The following is a 24,441-nucleotide window of genomic DNA, read 5'->3' as shown; positions in this document are numbered from 1 at the left end:
TCGATATTAGAAAAAAATTGTAAATGGAAGATTATAAGAGAGGGTTTCGCGTGCCAGCAGAAGTTACTGGCGTGCCATGTTTGGCACGCGTGCCAGGGGTTGCCCACCCCTGATCTAGAGAATGGTAGAATAGGTCAACAGTTCTTTACTTCTTTGAATTTTAACATTTTACCAGTGAAATCCCCCTGCCCCCTTTTCTTTCCTGGACTAGCAAGAATATTTTCGTCTAACTCATTTAAAATTTTTACTTTTAACAGAAATTAGCAGAGTACGGAAAGACATGTACAATGACACATTAAATGGCAGTGCAGAGAAGAGGAGTGCGGAATTGCCTGATGCTGTGGGACCTATTGTTCAGTTACAAGAGAAACTTTATGTGCCTGTAAAAGAATACCCAGATGTAAGTATGTTTTGTTTTATTCAATATTTTTTCTGTGTACATACTTTGGAATGCAGTATATTTGATGGTAAACACTTTAGCATTGTCAGCCATTTTGAAATAATTTCATGAGAGGACTAGAGATGTGACTAATTTGGCATGGATAACTTTAAAAAATTCTAAGTATGTTTTCATCTGAATGCTGCTAGGTCACTTTTGGAAATGCACATGGTAAAGACTTAGTTTTAGATTTCAAATCAAGGCAAGAGTTATGTAAAGAGCTTTGGCCTGAATGTTTGAGAGCACTAAGTACAACTCACAGCTCATCTGTGACCTGACCTCAAAGAAGCCACAGCCTGGGCCACATTGTCTTTTCAGTAAAATGTGAGTTTGGACCATATGACAGCTAAGAGTCTGTTCGGCTCTAAAATTTCTATGATAACAACTGTTTGCAACTTATTTTTTGTTCTTTTTAATCCCTTGCTCAACTATTCTCTATAAGCATTTTGTTGCAGATAGCCTCCTTGTTCTGTACAGTTCATTTATAAATAGCTCCAAACTCTTTGCCTTTTGTTACAAAGCCCTACTTGGTATGGTCCTTTCTATCTTTTTGGCCTTACTGTAAATGACTCCCTCTTTTTCAATACACTCTGTAGTTACCTTGACTCTTCGAACAAGTTGAGCCTGTTCCCAGCCTGACACCTTTCTGTGAGCTGTACACTGATGGCTACTGGCCGGCTTCTTCTTGTCGTTAAGGTTTTAGCTTAAATGTCACTTCAGAGAGGCCTCTCCTGAGCATCCGATCTAGAAGCAATCTGGTTGCTCATTGTTTCACATTCAGTTTCTTTCTCTGAAATAGCTTTTATTAGCTGATATTTTTCTTATTTTTCTTTCTCTACCCAGCAAGGTATTTAAAGGTCCTTAACTCAGGAACCTGTTTTTGTTATTAATTGCTGTTGCAGGTGTGCATGATATTGGACATAATAGGCATTAACTGCCTATTGATTAAATAAAGGCAAATTGGTGGCTTTTTGCTAGGTTTTATAGACTTTTCTGAAATACGAGAAAGAGTTGGCAGTATAAGGTCAGAAATTATGATGTGTAGTGTACTCTTAAAATTCAGTGGTTATATTTACAATATACTAATCTAGAGTGTCGTAAGTTGGAATAATGGAAAAAAGCTTTGATATTTCACAATTTGCTTTTCCAATACAATTTGTTATAAATTTAGCACATTTACTGTTTTTATAAGTAATTTTGGTTGCAAATATACAAAAATTATTGATAACGTAGGCAAAGAAAGAATTTGGGAGATAATTGGGTGTAGTAAAAAGGATTCGGACGTAATCAGGGCAGCTATGAGAATTTTAGGAAGACTGTGGACCTTCTCTGTTGCAAGCCTTACTCTTAACATAATTTGGAATCAGTGCCTTCCAGACTTTATCTTACTTTAGATTCTTAGAGAATGTGTTTTGGGCCAATCTGCCATGATTAGGGACATACCCTAGTTATTGGAATGATTCCTAGAGATGAGAAATTGTGATTTGGGCAGCTGTCTCAACTGAAGTCAACTATTAGTTGGCATTTTATTGTCTCCTAAAAGGGGTCAGCCTTCTCATCTGCTTGTTTAGTCATTAACATAGAATTCTTTTAAGACCTTGTTAGAGCATATAACCTTGATCTGCTTGGTCCTCATTTTTCTTTAAAAAAAAAGGGGGGGGTTTCATAACATTGTCTAGATGAGTGGTTCTTAAAATGTGGTTCTAGGACTATGGTATCTAGTTGAATCAGAAACCCTGGTGGGGGGAACCCCAGCAGTCTGCCTTCCAGCCCCATAGAGGACTCTGATGCATTCAAGTGTGAGCAGCACTGCTCTCACTTTATATCGTCAGAAGGTGGATAAGCCAAGCAGACAGGTGATGACATGTGGCCCTTTTGCCGGGCTTTTTCCAGGAGGCAGGTAGAGGGCAAACTAAACAATGTCTCTGCTTTTGTGAAACAGGCATTGCATTCACAGAGACAGACAGTAAGCAAATGAATATTTACTTCAGGTGCAGTCAGTGCTGTGGAGAAAAATAAAGTGGGGTAAGCAGATCCATGGTGAGGATGTGTTTATAGTAAAAAATGGGGGAGTGGGCATGAACATCACCTTGGGGGAGAACATTCCAGACAGAGTGAGCAAGTGCAGTGACTCATTGGCCATAGCATGTTGGGAAGGGTGGTAAGATATGAGGTTACAGAGTACGCAGAGGGGCCATACATATTATGTAGGGGCTGAGGGCTCCAGTAGGGATGTCAGCTACTATCCTGAGTAAAAGGAGAAGACATCCAGATGTTTTGAGCCAAGGAGTGAATGAACTTGGTTGGCTTTTAATAGATTCATTCTGGCTGCTGTGTGGAGAAAGGCCTTTGGGTGATGGTGGCAGCAAGGAGACTAACTAGGGAACAGGAGGGAACTTGAACAAGAGAATTTAGAAATGCTTGGATCCTACATAGATTGTTAACTTAAAGCCAATAGGACTTGTTGATTGAATAATGGGGTGTGAAGGAAAGTCATGAGTAGCTCAAAGGTTTTGACCAGTTGGAGTTACAGGAATTGCCAATTCCTGAGCTAGGAAAGACTGAAGAGGAACAGGTTAAGGAGGTGGGGGTTCAGCAGTTCCGATTTAGAGATGTTGAGTTTGAAGTCAGATATCCAGGTATAAGCATGTCAAATAGGTGGGTATATGAGTTATAGACAACTCTTAGCACCTCAAAATGTCTATTTTAACAAAGCAATTTAAATGAGAAAATTAGTTATAATTCATAGGAGAAAAAGTTTATTAATATAAAGCTATTTTGGTTCTCCAGGTAACTTTTTTTAATACCTTGATTTTAAATTTGTTAAAAGAATTTAAGTTTGGCCGTGGCCAGTGTGGCTCAGTTGGTTGGGCATCATCCAGTGCACCGGAAGGTTGCTTGGTTGTATTCCCAGTCTGGGCACGGACCGGTTGCGCCTCCATCCCCGGGAGGAGGTGTGCAGGAGGCAGCCTATCACTGTTACACTTTCACATCAATGTTTCTCACTTCTCTCTTCCTCTCTCTCTAAAAATCAATAAACTATTCTAAAAAAAAAAAATTGAGTTTGGCAAAATTGGGATCTGCATGTAGTTTTTGAGCTTTTCTTCTTTGGGGTTATTAATACACACCAAAAGAGTAGTACTGTTTTGTGGTATATATTAGGAACTTTATCTCACCTCTAAAAAATATAAATATCAAATAAAACAAGGGAGTCTGTCAGATTTTGGCAGTGTGGGAAAAGATTTATTTCAGAATTATGAATTAGATATTGGCCACTTAAATCTTAGAGGTCATCACATATGCTCCCCCATTTGTATATAAGCTTGACTTTGTGAGTGAATTCATTCCACTTGATTAAAAATGCTTGTATTATTATTATTAAAGTTTCAAAGGGGCAGTGCTGCATAGTTGTCAAAAGTTCGGACTCAGACCAAGATCTCTGGCTGGCTCTGCTATTTGTTTTCTGACTTTGGGCAAATTACTTACCATTTCAGGTCCTCATTTTCCTTACCTCTGTAATGGAGATAGTAATAGGGCTACTCTTCCATGGGGTTATGAAGAGTTAGAGATGAGTTTATGCATGAAAAGCATTTGGAAGATGCCTGTATACTGTGTAAGTGTTACCAGAATGTGAGCTCCTTGACGGTGGGGATTTTGTATATTTTCATATCTCCATTTACCTACCTGGTAATGTCAGATGGACAATAAATATTTTTTGTGCATATCTTTGTGACAGCCTCATTCTTTGAAATATTGGTAAATCTTTAAAAGAAACTTACGCATCTGCACATAGCACCTTGTTTATGGCAGTGTTCATTTGGAGCTCTGGTTGTGGGCTTGGCTGTGTATAGCTCTGGGGTGACAGGAGAAGAAAGCTTTAGATTCAGTGTTTCAGAAAGGAGGTAGTAGTACGTATAATGTCCTTCACAGTGTTTTTTAATCAGAGGCTTGATGTGGGAATGAGAAGGTGGTATCAGTAGCCCATTGAAAACGTACTCTAGTGTGTACCAATCACATCCTGGGGGTGGGGATATTAATTCAATTGAGAAAGCTTAACATAGTGGAGATAATAGTGGGTTTTTGAGCTAGACAGGCCTAGATTTAGAATCCTGACTTACCCCCTTACTGGTGTTATTTGTCAACAGGTGCCACAATAATGCTCCATAACAGGCTATCCTAAAACACAGTGCCCTAAAATAACACAAATTGGTTTCTGTGCTCTTGAGTGTGTACTGTATGTTGGCTAAGGCTCTGCTGATGAGGCTGAGCCGAGGTTATCTAGGCCTTGATCTAGGCTGGTTGCTGGTGGGTGTTCCTGTTGGACTCAGCTCCAAGTGGCAGCAGTTCATGGCAGGTCACTGGAGTGCCGGAGACGAGCCAAATTGCTTAAGCACGTGTAAGGCTTCTGCTCTTGTCCCATCTATTAACATTCTCTTAGCTCAGCAGTTGTCAGCTAGGTAGGTTTGGCCCCTCTGGAACATTTGGCGATGTCTGGAAATATTTTTGTTTGGCAAAACTTGGAGGGGTTACTAGTGGCATCTAGTGGGTAGAGGCCAGTTATGCTGCTAAACATCCTACAATTCACAGAACAGCCTCCCGCCACAAAGAATTAGCCTGCCTGAGATGTCGGGAGTGCTGAGATGAGAAACAGCATCATCAGGTCCCCTGGCCGCAGTGAGAAGGAAGTGGGGCAGATGTTTGTGAGAATAATCGAGCCTGTCCCTTTGGCTTTGAGCACATGTTCCTTTTCTAGTGTCTGTGTTCTTGTCTATGAAATTAGAAGGTCTGGCTCAGAACTGTTTGGAGGCATCAAGATAACAAACGTATGGCATCTGATAGAGCACTCAATATGGTTCCCGTGAGTGAATAAGAAAAGAAATCCTACCCTTGAAAGAGCCCACAGTCTTATATGAAAGATAAAAGATATTGCATTAAATCATTTAATACTTAAGTTTATCATACATTCATAAAGTGACAGACACGAATGAAGATGAAAGTTATACATAGGCCATCAAACGATAGTTTGGCCCCTTAAGTTATTAAGGACTTGTTTGTGTCCATGGAGTGCTTATAAGCAGTGTGTGAATGGATTTAACTCTGACTGATATAAGTAAAGATGTTATATTTCAATGAGCCAGTAATAATTCTGTCATTAAATGTTCCTAGTTATCAATTTTGAATTATTGAGTAATTGTTTTATAGGGTCTACCAGAGTGGTAGATAAGTTTCAAATATGGCAAGGTCTAGCTATTAGATATTAGTTGTTCTGTGTATGCATGAACAGATTAGATTGCTAAACTGTTTGCTTGGGATGTGATATGATGAAATTGTAGTGAGACTTTTCTCAGATTTTATATGAAGATATCTGTCTTTTCTGATGTTTGTAAAGTGGGTTTTAATTTTGAATGATTTTAGCCTTGAAAGGTATGTGTTGGATCTAGGCTATTATGATGACATGCATTGTCAAAGGTTTATAAGTTGGATAAATTTCTGTTCAAGTCTTTTTCAAGCTTATAGGATCCAAGCGTGGCAACTGTAGTAATATAGATTTATAATGTTATTCACAGTACTGTTGTCTCATAATAATACTCTTTGTTAATAGTGGAGCAAGAGTTTTATATTCCCTTTAAAAGGGTTTTCCTGGGTTTGCAGAGAAAATTTGGCTAGTTATAGCTTCTGAATTAGTATAGGTTTATTGCTGTTTTTTGTTTTTTGGGGGTTTTTTTTTCCCGTTTTTAAAGATTGTCACCTGCAAATTGGCAGATGAATTTAGTGAAGGTCATTTTCATTACTTTTGGTTTTGGTTTTGAAGTTTACTTTTTATATCACTCTGCAAAAATGTATTGAGAGCCTTCAAAGTTTAATAATGTTAAGAATAATAAGCCTTCTCAGAGTCTTAAATGCTGATACTTTCTTTTTAAAGTAATATATTTTAATATTTAAAAAGCTAGCATTCAGAAGGACAAATTAAAAGATGAGGTTAGTTTTTAGGGAAAAATTATTGCTTATAAGCAAGTGTTTTCAGCCTCAGTTGAGATACAATTATGTCTGATTTTTCTATCCAAAAAGTTTGCTAAGATCTGCTCTGTTAAAATTACTGTTGTAAAAGATCTATAAATCAGTTAGATACCTAGTCCCAGGTATCTCACACCCGTATCTTTCAGATTCTCACTGAAATAACAAAAGTAATATGATACAAACGTGGAGAGAAACCTGTTCTCATTGCTGTTTATATTTTGGAAACATTGAGTGTTTGTTGGATATTCAGGGGAAGGGAGAGGTGCTGGTCTGCTCTTGGCCCATCCGAGCGAGCAGTGTCTGCGGCACTGACAGTCGTTCTCCTCTGAGCCTCCGCCCTCCGGCACTGGCAGTGTCACGGGAAGGTGATACCACTCTTAAGTTGACCACCCATCTTGGTGCCGCTTATATTAGGTGACCTACATTTATTTTGTGAGTGAAAAACTCATCATTTATGCCTTTTCTTGGTTTGAATTTGGTGAGCAGACAACTACCGTAGTTTTTGATAGAACCTGCCTCAGTGCACCCTAGAGACATTGAAATCAAACTTCTAAATGAGAATCTTTTGAACTAAATATAGTTACTTATTTCTTTGGGAAAGTATATTGTATGTCTTAATAATAAACCCAACTCTTTAGAACAAAAGAGTTTATGTATAGATTAGGGACTTCTGAAATCTAGTTTTGACTCCTGTAGAAAACTGCTTTTCCCAAGTCCAAGAACAATAGCGTTAAACAGCCTCCCTAGCATAAGTCTGTCCATCTCTCTGTTTCACATTGGCATAATAATTTTTCTTCATTAATTGGTAAGGAATTTATTGAGCTTAAAATGTGTCTGTTTTATTGTTTGAAATTATAGAACAGTGATCGTTTTGATTAGTTTCTTTTTTATTTGTATGGCTATTTAAAGCAGTATAGATTTGCAATTTTTAAGGATAGATAAAAAGAAAAATAAATTTGCAAATTTATTAGGATCATGAAGGCTAAAGAAGAGATCTGAGTATAAACCAGTATAATGTTGGTGTCATTCTTCCAGAAGGTTGTGTGTGGCCTATGGTAGGCACCTGGCACCGGAATAAGAGACATAATCCTTGCTCTCATGGTACCGTTATAGCTACAGGGCCTAATCTAAGGCAGTGGCAGTTGAAATGAAGAAAAGGGGACAGATTAATGAAAATCTTAAGATTTCCTAGTCTGTTACCTGTGGAGGCTAAGAATGAGAGAGGGCCTTACTGATGGTGCTGTTCATTGAGAATAGAGGATATAGAAGAAGATGGTTTTATAATTAACATTGTAGAGGAATCAAGAGGAAGAGATGATAAGCATACCATAGTAACAGAATGTCATTTAGTTAAAAGCCACTGAAAACTGAGTTGTATTGAACGAGGGTAACATAAGACAGTTATCAGGAGGTCAGGTAGGACTAAAATTTGTGCCCAAAACATATCACTTTCAGAGCTGAATTAATTTTGTAGCAATGTGTGAGGCAGGTAATATTTATGCAGCAAAACTTAGGAAATCAATTTCAGAGAGCTTACGCACTATTTAATGAATGGTCAGAACACATATTTCATCTCCTTGACTTATATTCTGGGTCTGAGGTGACACTTGTAAGCTCAATCTTGAATTAAATAATCATATTCTCCTTTCTCTTTTTTGAAGTTATACATATTTGTCATTGGAATATTCATATAAATGGCTCAATTAAGATAAAAAGGATGTATATGATGCTTATGAAGACAGTGATCCCAATCCATAAAGACAGATGAAAATACTGAGAATGGCATGGTGTGGTTACATAGAAATAGTGTAATGATATGTTATGGGATGTAGGTGAAGAAGACATTACAAAAACAATAACTGAATCTGAAGAGGGTTGTTTTTTTTTTCTAGTTCTTTTTTCTAAGAGAAATAGGAACATCAGTGATGAGAGAAAATCATTTGATCGGCTGCAGGAGGCCAGGCAAAAGTTTTTATAAGCGTTCTACTAAACATTTTGAATGAGCAACAAGAATGAGAAAACTGAATGTGAGTTCTGATGCGACCAGGGTATATGTTTAAGGTCTTTAGGAGAAAGGCATTATACTATGCTGATTAATCTAGGTGTTCTAGGATTTGGGCTACTTTTGTAACCTGTCATGTATTAAATATAGACTATAATGGTAACTGCCTTCCAGGGTTACCCTCATTAAGGGACTTAATGCATGTAGAGTTGCCAAGCATTCGAACCTGGCTCATACCAGAACACTCATTAATAAAACATACTTCTACATACTCAACACCTAAGAAATAGAGAGTGACATGGTCTTTGCACTCATGATATTTCTGTATTGAAATAGAAAGTGGAAATCATAGTTTTGTTTTTATGACATTATCTGTCATTTGGAATTTATCCTGAGATCAGTCAACCAGGCTTAACCATTTGAGAAATTTCTGAAATGTATTAAGAGTTCTTGTGCTGCATATGACTTATTAGTGAGTGATTTATTACTAGTGGATGAAAAAAAAACTTATGATTTCTGTGGACATTTTTTAAGTTGTATCATTCAACAATTTGAACAAGTATTAGTTTCTTGAAGTGTAAAAATAAATTAAAAAATCAGGTGCTGGTTCCTGACTTGGGAATGGCCTGCCACAGATCATGGCATTCCATGTGATAGGGGCTCATTGAGGCTGGTTACAAAGCACTCTGAGATGGTCACTGTGGAGGAGGAGAAGAAAAAGTACAACTGTCTAGAGCAGAGCTCGCCAACCGGTGGTCCGCGGACCACTGATGATCTGTGAGGTCCGAAAGGTTGGCGACCACTGGTCTAGAGGTGAGAATAACAAGGAAATCACAGAAGAAACGTGAGCTCAGTATTGTGTAATGAGAGACATTTGACATGGTTGGTGAGAAGGAAGGATAGAAGAAGGTGTTACAGAGAAAATTTCAAAGTACCTGCCATTTTTAGAGAACAGTGAATTGCTTATGTGTCTGAACAGAAAGGTGGTAGCAAAATAAAGGTTTGAAAAGAAGTTTAGAATCTTTTAAAGGGTTTTGTGTGTAATAAGAGTTTGTATCTTGAACTGTCATATATATTGTCATATACTTATGTCATAAAACTCTTGTTGGCTTTTATTGCCTCATATTTTTATTTTAGTTGTCTAGGTAATTTTTCCCCAAAGACTTGTTATATAGCTTCTAGACTAGAGGATATTTTCTTATTCACCTGATTTTAAAAAAAAATGGTTTTAGATTCTTTCCCAATTATGTTTATACTCAAAAGATGATTTGTCATGATTTAGGATCTCTAAATTCACAGATGTCTGGTTCTGGTTATTACTGGTTACTGTTTTCCCTCTTTAAGCTGCTGGTGAAAGTGCCTCTTCTTGCATAGCCAACAGAAGATGTGTATAAAGTTCACATATGTGAACAGTTTTGCAAAATGATTCCTATACTAATTATTAGGTAGCATAAGAAGACATATTTGGTTGCTTATCTAGAATTAATTTGAAGGTAGAAAAGGAATAAGACATTTGTCTCCCCCAGATGAAGACATTTTGATATATTCATTCTGGTACTTTTAATTAAAAACAGTTGAATAGTCCTCACTTAATGTTATCCATAGGTTCTGTGACTTTAAGCAAAATAAGGAATAATGAAACCAATTTTTACCATAGGTTAATTGATATAAAAAAGTGTTAAGTTCCTAAGGTATCTCATCAATGTTACAGAGAAACAACATTGAACAAGATGATGTTATTTGAGGACCTGCGGTACTGCTAAATAGTCATAACTCTTCTCTCATCTTACACACTTCCATAAGATAGGCTCGCTGGTGTTGATTACACTTGAAGTGGTTCATTTTTTTTTTTTTTTCTCATTTGCTAAAGTAAAAGGCTTCATCAACAAATATACATGTGTGTGTTTCACACCTGTTATGTCACTTAAGTGATACAATGTAAGGTTTGTAAGGTATCTAACTAAAATTCACTTTAGAAATACTAGACACTATTTAGAAACATTACTAATCTGTAGAAAATAACCCAAAGAAATGCATATTTTTATAGAATATTCCAAAGTTTTAAGCAGAAGTTACTCTTTAACATTTCTTAAAAGTGTTTCACTGAAATGCTTTTGGTGATTCATTTTTTTATTAGTTACCTGTTTTGATAGCCTGTCACAGGAAGTTTTATCTTAATTGTAGATATCTTAAAAGGTTAATGGAAAAACTTACCATAAATGCTTCTTTATATTGTCATTGGTAGAAATCTATTAATTTTATTTAAAATGAAGTGAGCATCAGTGAATAACATTAGACATAATTGTTGTTAACCTCTTCTTTAGGCATAAATGTAGTTGAGTCATGGAAAGGTCTGTACTTAAAATGTAGGGTTAATGAATGTCTTTTTTCTCTCTTGTTCTTCTTTGGGTGTTTAAAGTTGCAGTTAGCCCCGGCTGTATGAAATTATTATTTTTGAATGTGTTGTGACATTGTTTTAATTGCATGAAGCTGCAGAACTAGCATGATAAATCAACACAATGAATTTTAATGCAAGGCAAATGATATTAAATTGGCTGCAGTAGACAAAGCAGCTGCTATGATTAATTTTTTCATTCTCTGCTTACAATATTCTGAGGATGACCTTGACAGTTTCTACAGTATTAGAATCCCAGTGGTATGCACTTTAATACACTTGAGCTTTGTTGTTCTTGGGTAATAAAGATTGGTTCATTTTTAAGGTTACAAAAATTTTGTGTTATAGATGTAATATGTTGGTTTTGACTGCTTTTAAAACATTGCTTATTAATAAGTAATAACTGTAAGGATTATTTAGCTGTGGTGAAGTCTTTTTCTATATAATTCTAATTCCATGGTTCCAGCAGAAGAGGAAATCTTAAAAGTGGCAAGAAGAGGAAAAGGGGTACCTTCAAGGGAGCAACAGATAGGTGGATGAGAGTGCAGGGCTTTAGGTCGGGTAAAGAGGTGAAGTACTCTCTGCTGGGGAACTAGTACGGATAAGGGATAGTATGTAGAGGTGGATCAGGCACATTTCAGAATTGGGGAGCTTGTAGAGCTAGATCAAGTGCTTAGAGGACAGTCTCAACCTCGGATGGAAAAAGTTGTATCAAAATCTGAGGGAAGAGAGGACTTTCTTCCAGCTGTCCTCATGCACTACCCATCTTTCATTTGTGAGTCACTTAGGATGTGGGGATGCTGGTCAGCAACTTAGTGAGCAGAGTAAGAGCCATTGAGGCACAGAAGACTGAAGAAGTGCCCTAGCTTAAGCCTTGAGAGCAGTGACTTCTAGCATATGACTTTTATGTAATGACATGCCAGCAGTGGCTCATAAGCAAGGAAAAAATAGGAAGCTGTATGCATACGAATCATTACCTTTGGATTTTTGTGGAAGTGATGGTATTTTATCTCATATGCAGACTATATGTGAGTGAGGAAAATTTACTTTTCAGTTTTCAGAGTTAATCTATGTCTTGCTTCCTCCACTCTCCCTTTGAAAGATAAACTTCTGTATATGAAGGCTAGAAGTTTCTGTTGAGGGATGCTAATTCTTTATTTATGCAGTTATTTTTATCACTCCCCTGTCCATGAAAAGAGTTAAGCCTCCTTGCAAAAATAGTATAAGTTAAAGGTAGAAATGGGAAAAAGAAAATAAGTGTATAGGTATAAAACTTGTAAGGAATGTGATGAAAAAGCACTTACTTTCAAGACTTAAATGTTTAGTACAGGGTGGAATCCAAATTTGGCCACCAGAGTAGAGTTCTGACAGGCAGCCCAAAAATATGGTCTCTGAACAGTTGCTTGAGAGAAAGTATAGCTCGTTAGATAAGTAATAAGAATTTTCCCCAAGGATTTTAGTTAAAAAAACAACAACAAATATTATTTAACATAATGAACAGTTCCCTGAACACCATCATTACAGAGTTTTGTAAAAGACATTCGCATTCTTGTGTGGTATCTAAGATTTTGTTATATGCTTTGCTTTAGATTACATGTTAATGGACAGTTCAGTGTAGTACCTTTTTCAGGCAAATGTATTGTTCCTAATTTATAATTTGTATTAATACATATGAAAATTTATTGCTAAACAATGAGCTATTATAACACCCCTCCCCCAAACTTGGCAAGAAATTTATAAGGACTCTTAATTTATTTCAACTTACTATTAAAAAGTATTTCATTTGAGCAAGTAAATATATATTTTAAAATAATTTTAATATCTATAAATTCAAGCAAGAGAATAATGTATGATGACTTTTTTTCCCCCCAGTTTAATTTTGTTGGGAGAATCCTTGGACCTAGAGGACTTACAGCTAAACAGCTTGAAGCAGAAACGGGATGTAAAATTATGGTCCGGGGCAAAGGCTCAATGAGGGATAAAAAGAAGGTAAGTTTTTAATAATGGAGGCAAGTCTTTCTGTGAATAATTTAATTAAACTTTTGCATTCTAATAAAATATCAGGTCTTTTGTGTATAAAGCACTACACATTATTTCATGTCAGAAGCATGAACATTTTAAAGGTGGTGTCATGATTTTGCCCTGCTAATTATCATTTTTCATTTAGCCAACTAAATTATCACTCAGTCCGTCTGTTAACTTACTTTGGTCTTTATAATCGAGGAGCTTCCAATTTGGGAATTAGTCAAACTGTAATGTTGTATATATAAAAGTATGTAACTAAAACTTTGGGAAATCTAAAATGTTTGAGATTTATATGAGAACAGTCAAATAAATAAGTTTGCATGTATGTCAAATCATTTGTAGAATTAGTAAACAGAAAAAGAAGGCTTTTAACTAGCCTCAGTTTGGTTTCATCAACATTCTGTGTTGATCACAAGTTTTCTAGACATTTTACTTTAAAGTATATTGTGTCTGGTTTTTGTTTTTCTTTCTACCTCTTGTTTTTCTAGTTTAATTAATAAAGACCTAACTATCTACTTTAAATACTGTTTTTAAGGAGGTTTTATTTGCCTAGTTTCCTTTTGTCGAGTGAATACTTTTGACTTTTTATTTGTGTAAAAAATGTTTGACTTATTTTTTTTTAAATAACCTAGGTTTTATTGCCAATTGATTAAACTTATTGTTAGGAAGGGTTGTTGTTTTTTGTTGTTTTGATTTTTTTTAACATATTGCCTCGAGAGGGCTATCAAATGACCCCTGTGGTCAGCTTATGTTGCAGCATGTGCATTGAATTGCTTTGTGGAGCTCATGGAACCAACACCAGACCTAAAAGGTATTCTCACTGGATGCTGATACACTGCTTTTCTGAGCGTCCCACCTCGTTTTGTTTAAGCTCTCTCATTGACCGAATCTCAATCACTCTTTTCTCCCTGTAGATAAAATAGTAGCTAAAAAGTTGGGGGTAAAAAAATCCTCACTGATAGTATCTTTTAATCTTATAGCTTTTTTTTTTTGTCATCTGAGTTTAAAGATACTTTGAGGCAAGCTTGTGAGTTCCTCTTCAGTATATTTAGATGTATTAAAAACATTTTATTAGGATCTTAAGTATTAGATTCTAGATTCTGATTCAATTAGGTGACATGCATTTTTGTGTTGCCATGCAGTTTTGGTTCCCACACTTGCACTTAGGGTTGCATTGGCATTAAGTAGTGCTACTTTCGTAGCCTGGTCACAAGGAGATGAAACCTCGACAACTGAGGACAAATAAATCTTCACCAAAAGATGATTGTTTCTGCTAGTTTAAAAAGCTATTGTTATCAGGCAGTTAACAAAACATGTTTTTTTCCTCTTCTCCGCTTCTGTTAATTCTGTAGTAATGTCCTGCGCTTATGGCACTGGTGCACACATAGACATTGTGGACAAGAGCTTACAAGTGTGTAGTGAGACGCGATGAGTCTGTGTAACTAGGATTGAACTTGTAGCCTGAAAAGCATTTTCTGCTCTCTTTGGCAGAAGAACAGAATGGTTAGGAGAGTGAGTTCTGCAGCCAGATCACTTAGGTGTGAATCCTGTTTCTGTCACTTTGGTTTTGTTGGACAGATTAATCTCTTCATGGTTTGTAAAGTGGGACTAGTAATGTCACTTATCTCTTATGGTGGTTGTGAGAGTTCAATTAGTTCTAAAACACTAGGAACTGTGTTTCAGTGTATAGTAAGTGATCAATTGATGTTAATCATTGTTCTTAATAAGTTTAGCTAGCACTGTTTGATAGTACATTTTGTGTTTAAACTCATAGGTTTAGTTTTTTAAACTCTGGAAATGACAGTACTTGCTGTTTTGTGACCTTTGAATGTCCTATATTCTCATGGCTTTTCTATTCTGTGTCTCCGGTTGGTGTGTCCATATCCTGTCTTGTCTACTTTGTTCTTAACCTCAAGTAGAAGCAAATTCACACATTTTATTTATTTTTAATTTGTACTATTGTCTACTAAAATTTATTAAAGCTTACAGAATGTACATGCAGGGTAATATTAAAATTGGACACCAAAAATTGGCTATAGATTACATTTTTAGTTTTATTAAAAGCTACAGGTGAACATACCTTGGGCATATCAAGTTAATTGGAATGGCTTCCATATGTTCGGTATTAGCGTATGTGAATTCTGTGAAGAATTTATAGATTTAGAATACTAGGAGTGCTTTATATAATCTTAATTTAAATTGATTACACATAATAAATTAACCAAATCTTCTTGGGTTATGCTGTAGTTTATTTATTGAGCTGTTAAAAATGTTAATAATAGTAAAGTCAAAATGGAAAGTACTACTATTTGTTTGTTGCCTGTTATTTTGAAAAAAGACAATGACAAACAGATGGAGACAAAAAGAGGTATTGATGTAAAGAAGAAGCCTGGTTGAGGTATATTTCTGGTACTTCAAAGGAAAGTTCATTGACTACTTTTTTTTTTCCTGTAGAAATGTCAATTTATGCCAAGTGAAGAAAACTAGAGATTAAATACTATTTTATTTCTTATGATTGAAATGCTATTTATTGATCTGAGTCACAAGGAGATGAAATCCTTTACTCCTCTGGTAAACTCAGTATTTATGGAGTATTTCTCTGGTGTTTGATGAATGCCTGCCACATGGTAGGACCTGGAAAAAACTATCTGGGAAGGAATACATGTTTCATTCAGGTAATACATGGAGGCATAGATGCCCTCCTGCCCTGACACTCCAGGTCCCCATAAAATATTTTGTAAATAGAGAAAATTATAAACCCTATGTGCTTTAATTCTGTTGGGAAGATAGTACTGTATCTTTCTAAGCTGCTGGTTTGAAGCAATGGAATGAATATGCCACTTCAAACTTTATTCTCTTGGATTGATATTACTTTAGTATTATTGATGGCCACAATAGCATTGATTTTGAATAAAATGGAACTTAAGAGCAGGAACTGCAGTCAGACTTCATGAGAGGCGTGGAAGCTTGTCTGTGCCAGCCAACATAGGGCACTGCTCATCTTCAGCAGGTGGACTGGGCTTGTCTCTGTCATTAAGTATATGGTAACGGGGTCTGCAAGTGGAAGCCAATGTCTTATGGATAGTCCTTTTGAATTATAGTATACTCTGTATCATGAATTATTCTAAGTACTTTACACATAGTGAATTGATCTGAGTTTTATTATTTCCATTTTGTAGGTGAGGAAACTGAGGCTCAAGGTGGTTGAGTAATTTGCTAAAGGTCAGCTGCCAAAAAGGTAGCAGTCAAAATTTGAACCTAATCTTCTAATTATAAGCCATTTCTAAGAGTGAAATCAACCTAAGAAATATTAGAAGAACTTAAATATTGAGTCCTCTAAACTTTAACTATGAAGTCAGTGTGGTTCCTTTTTGGGACCACAAATAAGCTTTTTGTTTATTCCCTCAGTGATAATATATTTTGAAAATTTTCTGTGCATCATTCTTTTTATTTTCAGAAATCCTTCCTTTAGACAGGATTTAATCCCTTGTTTACTGATGGGAAACAAATACTTGAACAGATTAGAGATGCTAGAGAAGTAATTTTGAGGACAGAATACGATTGATTTTTTTTGTAGGGTTTTTGTGTGTGTGTGTAGTTTTTGCAGGGGCCGCATGAAGGGCTGTGGGAAAATGTCGAAAGAATGGTCACCTTCAAAAAACAGGTTTTAGTTGAAACTAGTGTAGCAGATGAAAACTGAAAACATGGGTCATTAGAATGGAAGACTGATGTGTACACAATTAGATCCTGGATGAATTATTGTGGAGAACAGTTACTACAGTGGTAAATGAAGTACACCGTTGGAAATCTTTAGGAATGGTCTTCGTCGGGAACACTTTGGAGACTTTTCTTATCCACATCCATTAGTTTTCTGAGACCCCCTGTCATAAACAGGAAAAGCTAAGAAGCCATGCCTGTGTTGGCCAACGGTGTTGATGGGTGAAATGTGTACAGTTGATTAAAGCCAGTTCAGTCAAATGTTGTGTCTTCTGGAAACTCCCAGTGAGACTCAGCAATTCCAGTTAGAGCTCTGTGCTTGAAGTGAAGGAATGTGCACTCAGAGGGTCAGATGGCCCTTCAGGGCTGCTAATCACAGTGCCAGATGGTAGCTGCTGCTGCACAGTGTGTAGTGTCTTATTCACACCATCAGCAGCCTCAGAAGATAGTTTTACGCTTCCAGCCATGGAGGCGTAAGGAGGAGAAGTAACTTACCCAGCCCCTTGTTTCTAAATAACAACTGCACAAAATTCAAACACATGAGACGCTCAAACTCTACAAATTATTCTCATGAGATTTGGGCTTTGAATTTAATTCAGTTTTTAACTTTACATTTGTTTCCTAAATATATTTACCCATAGAGTCTCTTTTTTAAGAGATGTTTCTATAACTTCTTGAGAAAGTACATTGTTTTGTGGAATATGATTTATAAAATGTTAGAGAAGGCATATTTTATCATTGTAAACATAAGTAGACTTTTTAATATCATTTTACATGCTATTTTTCATATATGTATATTACACATTTTCTTAAATATCTCACATTTCTATTTTTTATGGTTAATATTTATTTTGATACGTGATATTTTTAGGAAAGTTTAAAAGTACAAATGATCTGAAAAAAAATTAACTGTACCTGATCCTTTCTCTCTAGATCAGTGGTTCCCAACCTGTTTTTGGCCATCCCCCACCTAAGCATCTCTAAAATCCTGAATCCCCCCGCCCCGTGACATACACTTCTTATTCAAAAAGTGAACTCCTATTCACATGGAGGAAGCCTAAAAGGCCATTAACTTGGTCTAAACAAGCTTCTAAAGAACATGGCATCCATGAAAGAGAAAAATAAAAGAATGAACAGTTGAAGCACTGAGGAAGAAAACACTAAGAAATTGTTAAAAAAAAATATGAAATGGTATGAAAAATAGCAGTTGAAGCACTGAGGAAGAAAACACTAAGAAATTGTTTAAAAAAAATGAAATGGTATGAAAAATAGTTTTAAAACACAATAGAGAACTGAAATGCATAAATATATCACAGTATATATTTATATGCTGTATATGAGGCCTCTAGAACCATAAGAAATGCAAAAAATTTACTGTTAATAACTCATTCTCAAATTGCCCCCCCGGGAACCACTGCTCTAGATGCTACTCTTGTTGACTGTTTTGGTATGTCTTCTTGTAGATATTTCTTCATGAAGTTATATGCATGTTCACATGTGCTATCGGATGTGTATCATATTATACATGATGCTTTATCATTAGCGTTTTCTCCTGCAGCTCTATTCTGTCCTGTGTCAATTCACCAAATAGTTGAGCTTTAGAATGTCTTAAGACTTTGTGCTGGGTGATAGGAAGCACAAGTTTTTGGTGGACATACTAAAGTGGCTATGATCAATATGACACAACATCAAGTATAAGCATGTTTCCAAATAGCCTGTTGTATTTATCTCTGAATACTTAGTTTTCTTTTAGCAAAGGTATAGTTTGTTTTAAAAACTTTCATCATGGTAAATTTTAAATAATATTTATTCATCACCCAGTGTCAGCATTGCCTGTCTCTTTCCATGTGTGCCCTCACTCCCCCTTCTATTCCCCCAGATGATTTGGGGAGTAAATTCCAAACATAATTTCATTTGTAAATATTTTATTAGTATCTAAAATAGAAAGGCTCTTTGTTATTGTGTTTGTTTTTTTAATCACATTTTCTTTATGTCATCAAATACCTAGTCAGTGTTCAGTTTCTTCCTGTCTCATAAATGTGCATTTAAAAAAGTTTGTTTGAATGGCGTCCAAATGAGGGCTATAGACGACATAGCAGTTGATTGATAGGGCTCTTAATGTCATTCTCCCCCTCGGCCCCATTTCTCTTTGCAGTTTATTTGTAGAGGCGCTGAGCTCTTTGTCCGGAGCTGATTGCATGTTCGTGGTGGTGTTTAACACTGTTCCCTGTATTCCTTGTAAATGGTAGTAAGGAAGTTTTCCCCACAGTCAGATCTCCTGCCCTCCCTTCCTCATTTTCTCCCTTTCTGAAGAATATTTCACAAGCAGTGTTGTGGTGTTGGCACATAAGATCCAGTTTCCTCTCTGATTTTAGCAATCATTGGTGATTGTTTCTTAGGCTCTTTTTCAGAAGGAGTTACAAAATAGCTATATCCTGTTTTCTTCATTCCCACCAGCGAGATTTACTTTCATAGGAAAGGCTGAATAAATGCTCAGTTCCTTATTCACTAGTTTTAAAATAGAGAGTTGGTTCCTAGGAACCCTGCAAAGGTGAGAAGAATGTTTTCTTTTGAGTATCATTCTGAATGCATTGAAACAGTTTTGATGTGTTTCAGTTCTTTGCAATTAATGTTTTTAACTAATTATGATGTTTGACCTGTGGGCATCTCTTCCAGTTCACCTCAGTCCTTTTGACACAGTTGTAGTAGTTGTGGCTAGTAACTTTGCTTTCTGGAGTACTACCATAGTCCATGCTCGCCTTTTACTATTTCTTCTCCAGAACTAGAGTCAGCCATTTCTTTAAGAAGCCTTGGTACTGTTAGTGGAAATAGCATTTAAAGGTTGCACTCGGGGCTGTAGCTATGCTCATTATTTGTAGACCCTTTCAGCACAGAGAGAGGAGATTCATACACACACAGTCACACACAGGAATATAGATACATTTCTACACATTCATTCTTATTCGAAACCAAGTTCACAGTATTTTATTTAAGTGATCTTTTTAACTGTGTTGTCTTTCCATCACACTGAAAATCCTGGTTCCTAATGATTCATTTCCTTTATTCTAAAATACACAAAACATGCCAGAATTACAATAAGGACACTAGCCAACAGCACTGTCAGGGGGAAATTTTCTGCAGTTTTTGTTACTTTCTTTGGTTGTTTTTTCTTTAATTGAATTGAGAGAGAGGGTGAGAGGGGGGGTGGGAGAGGGACACATCGATAGGGACGGAACCTGCAACCCAGGTTTGTGCCCCAACCAGAAATCAGACCCAGGGCCTCTTAGTGTACGGAAGCCCAACCAACCAGCACGCCAGCCAGGGCAGCAGCTCTTACACTTTGAGGTGTATTTCACATGAGAGACAAATTACTGTGTTTGAAAACAGTAGCTGTTGTTGTATAAGTTAGGCCATCATATGGGCACAGGTAAGCTCATTTGTTGCACCTGGTTTTCAGTTTTAAGAATTGCTTAAATTATTATTCTATTACTTGTAACATTTACAATGGTTTCCAAGTCAAACGTATAATGTAGGAAATTTTCAGAGAAGTTTAGCTTTTATTTCTGGTTGCTTTATTTATTTCCCCCTGTGCCGTTTGTGTAAATTTTTAATGTAGTTTTTGGTTTAGGCTTCCATTTCTTTTTTTTTTTTATGTAAAGTTACAGAAGTATGACAATTGTGTATTGTATGTGTGTAGTTTCTCTTTTTTCATAGATCATTATGTATTCTATACTTTCCTACACCTTGCTGAGTATATATTTACTTAATGGTATATTGTTGAGATCACTTAATTGGGAGTATATAAAAATAGTTTTATTCCTTTTAATAACTTAACCGTATCTGATTGTGTGGATATACCATGAATTATTTTAGCATTCCCCTGTTAATGGACATTTGAATTGATTCTAGGCTTTGTTGTTAAACATAGGCAGAGTGCTGCCTTGAATAGCTTCATATGTACATCTTTACCTGTATTTGCTAGATTATATTTTGGTTAGAATTCTAGAAGTGCTATCACAATATGTCATTTTGCTAGGTAGGGCTAAATTCCTATTTCTAGGGGCTCTTATTTTGCATTACCATGAGCAATCAATTTAACAGATTCTCCAACAGATTTAAACTTTTCTGTTTTATGAGATGTTAAAGACATTGTTTTAGAATCTATTCCATCAGAGAGTGTGTGTGTGTGTGTGTTACAAGGTCATTGCTCTTGTGAACATTGCAACCATCTCTGGTTTCCTAGTTAGTCATTTACTTGCAATATGTTGCTATTTTCCCCATCAAGCCCATTTAAAATAATGGTTAGACATAGTTGAAATGGTATTATTGTAACAGGGCTTAAGGTACATTATAATCATAATAAATTTCTAGTTGGGCCTAAGATACTAATTACTATTTAAAATGTTTTCAAGAGGAAAAGTAATATGATTTTCTATTAGATTACATACCCTTTTTTCAGCTAGGATTCCTCATATGAAACACAGAACTTAGAAATTCTTCAGTTTTACTGAGAGTGGTTCATAACGAGTATCATTATAGAAGTGTAGGAGAGAAGTTAGTCATCTATAATTTATGCCTTGGGCCAGGCATTAAGACTTGATTCTCTTATAACCCTATGAGGAATGGTTTTTTTCCTCTACTTTATTATTATTTTTTTTTTAAATTGACTTCAGAGAGAGGAAGGGAGAGGGAGAAAGAGATAGAAACATCAGTGATGAGAGAGAATCATGGATCAACTGTCTCCTGCACACCTACCAGGGATCCAGCCCAAAACCCAGGCCTGTGCTCTGACCAGGAATGAAGCCATGACCTCCTGGTTTATAGGTTGATGCCCAACCACTGAGCCAAACTGGTGGGCTTTCCCTCTCCTTTCTATTTCTCCCTCGCATCCCCTCCTTTGCAGTCAGAAGAGACTGAATGAAGGCCGCAGGCAAGTGACTAGGCCTTAGCTTTATCTAGAACAGTGGTCGGCAAACTCGTTAGTCAACAGAGCCAAATATCAACAGTACAACGATTGAAATTTCTTTTGAGAGCCAAATTTTTTAAATGTGAACTATATAGGTAGGTACATTGTTATTAACTTAATTAGGGTACTCCTAAGCTGGCCTTTGCTAAAAACGTCCTCAATCTGATTGAGATACGTTCGCTGAGGTCGACCCCTTCCAACTCTCCCATCCACACTCGTCTTGTATACTTGTTTCATCTATCTCCTTTCCGAAAACCGACTTCTGCGCATGGGCCACGAAGTTTCAATCGCACTGTATGTGTGCGCCCGCACGTGGTATTTTGTGGAAGAGCCACACTCAAGGGGCCAAAGAGCCGCATGTGGCTCGAAAGCTGCGATTTGCCGACCACTGGTCTAGAAAGTTCTTTGTGTTGAGATAAAATCTTTATCTTGGAAACTTAAATTCTTTGATCTTAATTTTACTTCAAATTCAAAACAAATATATTCTCTTAAACCTTAGAGCCTTTGACGTATTGATTACAGTATTTATGTACAGTGGGGCCTTGACTTACGAGTTTAATTTGTTTCGTGACGGAGCTCGTAACTCAAATTACTCATATGTCAAATCAATTTTCACCATTACAATGACACGTGATGCTGGGCTGATGTTGTGGCGTTCACTGTGAAGTTCGCAGGGCCAACTAGCGGTGGGGTATCTGAAGCTGGCTTGTAACCCGAATTTTAGCTCGCAACTCAAGGCAAAAAATCAGCCAAGAGATGGCTAGTATCTCAAAACTCGTTAGTTGGGACACTCGTAAGTCAAGGCCCCACTGTATTAAAGACATCCTACTGGAGCTATAAACTCATTCCCAAGTAACTTGAGACTTTCTTTTTCAGTGTAATGGGATATGACATTTCATTCAACCTCAAGTGATTGATTTGCTTTTGTTGTGTTGTTTTGTTTTGTTGTTGTTTTTTAAGTGAAAGGAAGGCCTACTTTTCTGGAATAGTTTAAATCAGTGCTTTTCAAATGATCTGAAATAAAAGACCATCTCAAAAAAGTAAAATCTAATAACATTTCTTATCAGAGAAATGGAATTCCTAAAATATGTTAATTTAAACCGATTTAGAACTTTTTATGTCACAGGCAAAATTATCCAGTTAGAATGCTGTAACTGTTTCTCACACAATCCTGATTTCTATACGTGGAAGCTACACTGCCAAGCAGCACTGGCTGGAATGGTTGAAATACCAGCTTGTCACATGATCTGCTGGGTTCTCAGAACTGTAAACTAGCCCCAGGGTCCTCTCTTCTACTTCTGTCCACTCTTCTCACCCTCTTGTTTTTGCTGTGCATATTTTTAAAATAAAATTTGTTAGAATATTGACATTTTTGTTCATTTGGTTACAAGTTCATGAAAATTCAGTGTTTTTTCAGATTGGATAGTGTTTCCATACACTTACAGTAGAGTCACTGCCCACATTGATTAACAAAGATATGAAGGATTAGAAATAAACACTGTACTATTATTTATTTTAAAGTGCAGTTATTAAATTTTGCGAAACACTCTTTGAGGGGTAAAAGGATGTACCCATTGACAATAAACCTTTGTTTTCATTAGTAAAGTAGCACTTTAAGTAACCTGTAAAACTTGAGCTAATTACTCTGCCACAGATCTAATACCAAGAAGAGTTAATTACCCATGCCTAATGAAATGAGACATGAGTTTCAGTGAAAAGGGAGAGTCCATTTTATCACTAGATGCTGTTAATGATTCTTTTAAAATTAAGACTTGATTGGATTGCAGTCAGTTTAGTTAAGGAATATGTGAGCACCTTGCAGTTTTGTGGTCTGTAACAAATTTTCTTTTTAAAGGGCTCAGTTTTCTGTTGACAGAATTGCTAGTGGAATGTTGCTTATGTTATATTATTCTGCATCAATTGATCAAGGAACTTCGATTGGAAAGTTTTTCATACATAAATATTTTTTGGCATTTATCTTTATTAAAAGTATTACAGATGACCCCTTTTCCACCAATTCCCCTCCTCACCCCGCTCCCACTCTCTCCCCAGGCCTTCACCTTTATTTATATGACTGAACGGTCTTATCCATTTCAGTCATATTAATGAAAAATTATTAGACTGAAAAATTCATAAGCCTAGTGACCCATCCTATTCTGTGCTAGTTTATTTTTATATTTACTCCTTTGGCTATGAAAGGTCACTGTTTAAAAATATTACATTGTTGTTGTTTTTATTTTAAAACATGTTAATTTTTAAAATATATTTTTATTGATTTCAGAGAGGAAGGGAGAGAGAAATAGAAACATCAATGATGAGAGAGAATCATTGATTGGCTGCCTCCTGCATACCCCCTATGGGGATTTAGCTCGCAACCTGGGCATATGCCCTTGGCTGGAATCGAACCTAGTACCCTTCAGTCCACAGGCCAAAAAAGTTGTAAGAGTGCTACAATGAATTCCTGTATACTCTTCACCCAGATTTGCCATTTTAAAAAACATTTGTACAATTCTGAGCCCTGTATGTGCTTTGTCTCTGTTTATACATGTATATGTATATACATATACTTGCACACACTGGCAGATTTCATATTTACAGATTCGCCTACTTGCTAAAATTTATTAGTAATTCCTAAATTAATAAGTGTGGCTCATGATTTCGCAGTCATTTATGGACATGTTCAGATTAGCAGAATGATTTGAGTCACCAAACACTCTTGTTCTCAGCTGAGGTTGAATAAGGCGACACCAGTTTTCTTTCTTCAGCTCTCATATTGTGAATAAGTGTCCCTTTCATTGTCTATTTTGTGCTATGTTGTTTGCATATTTGTGCTATTTTTTGGCAATTTCAGTGTTAAAATGCCCCCCCCCCTCCCCGCC

General features: G+C 36.3%; 1 protein-coding gene across 10 annotated transcripts in view; it reads left to right on the top strand.

Annotated features, from left to right (window-relative positions):
• The window catches only part of QKI (QKI, KH domain containing, RNA binding), a 115,773-nt gene that overhangs the window by 31,441 nt on the left and 59,891 nt on the right, over positions 1 to 24,441 (top strand). For all 10 annotated transcript variants that reach the window (XM_014539779.1, XM_014539781.1, XM_014539774.1 and 7 more), the window contains exons 2-3: positions 258 to 400; positions 12,727 to 12,843. In XM_014539779.1, the coding sequence (XP_014395265.1) occupies positions 258 to 400; positions 12,727 to 12,843 (260 nt within the window). The remainder of the gene's footprint in view (positions 1 to 257; positions 401 to 12,726; positions 12,844 to 24,441) is intronic.

This window comes from Myotis brandtii, unplaced genomic scaffold, assembly GCF_000412655.1.
Source record: "Myotis brandtii unplaced genomic scaffold, ASM41265v1 scaffold229, whole genome shotgun sequence".
Taxonomy (NCBI): Eukaryota; Metazoa; Chordata; class Mammalia; order Chiroptera; family Vespertilionidae; genus Myotis; species Myotis brandtii.
This window is presented reverse-complemented; position numbering and strand designations above follow the sequence as displayed.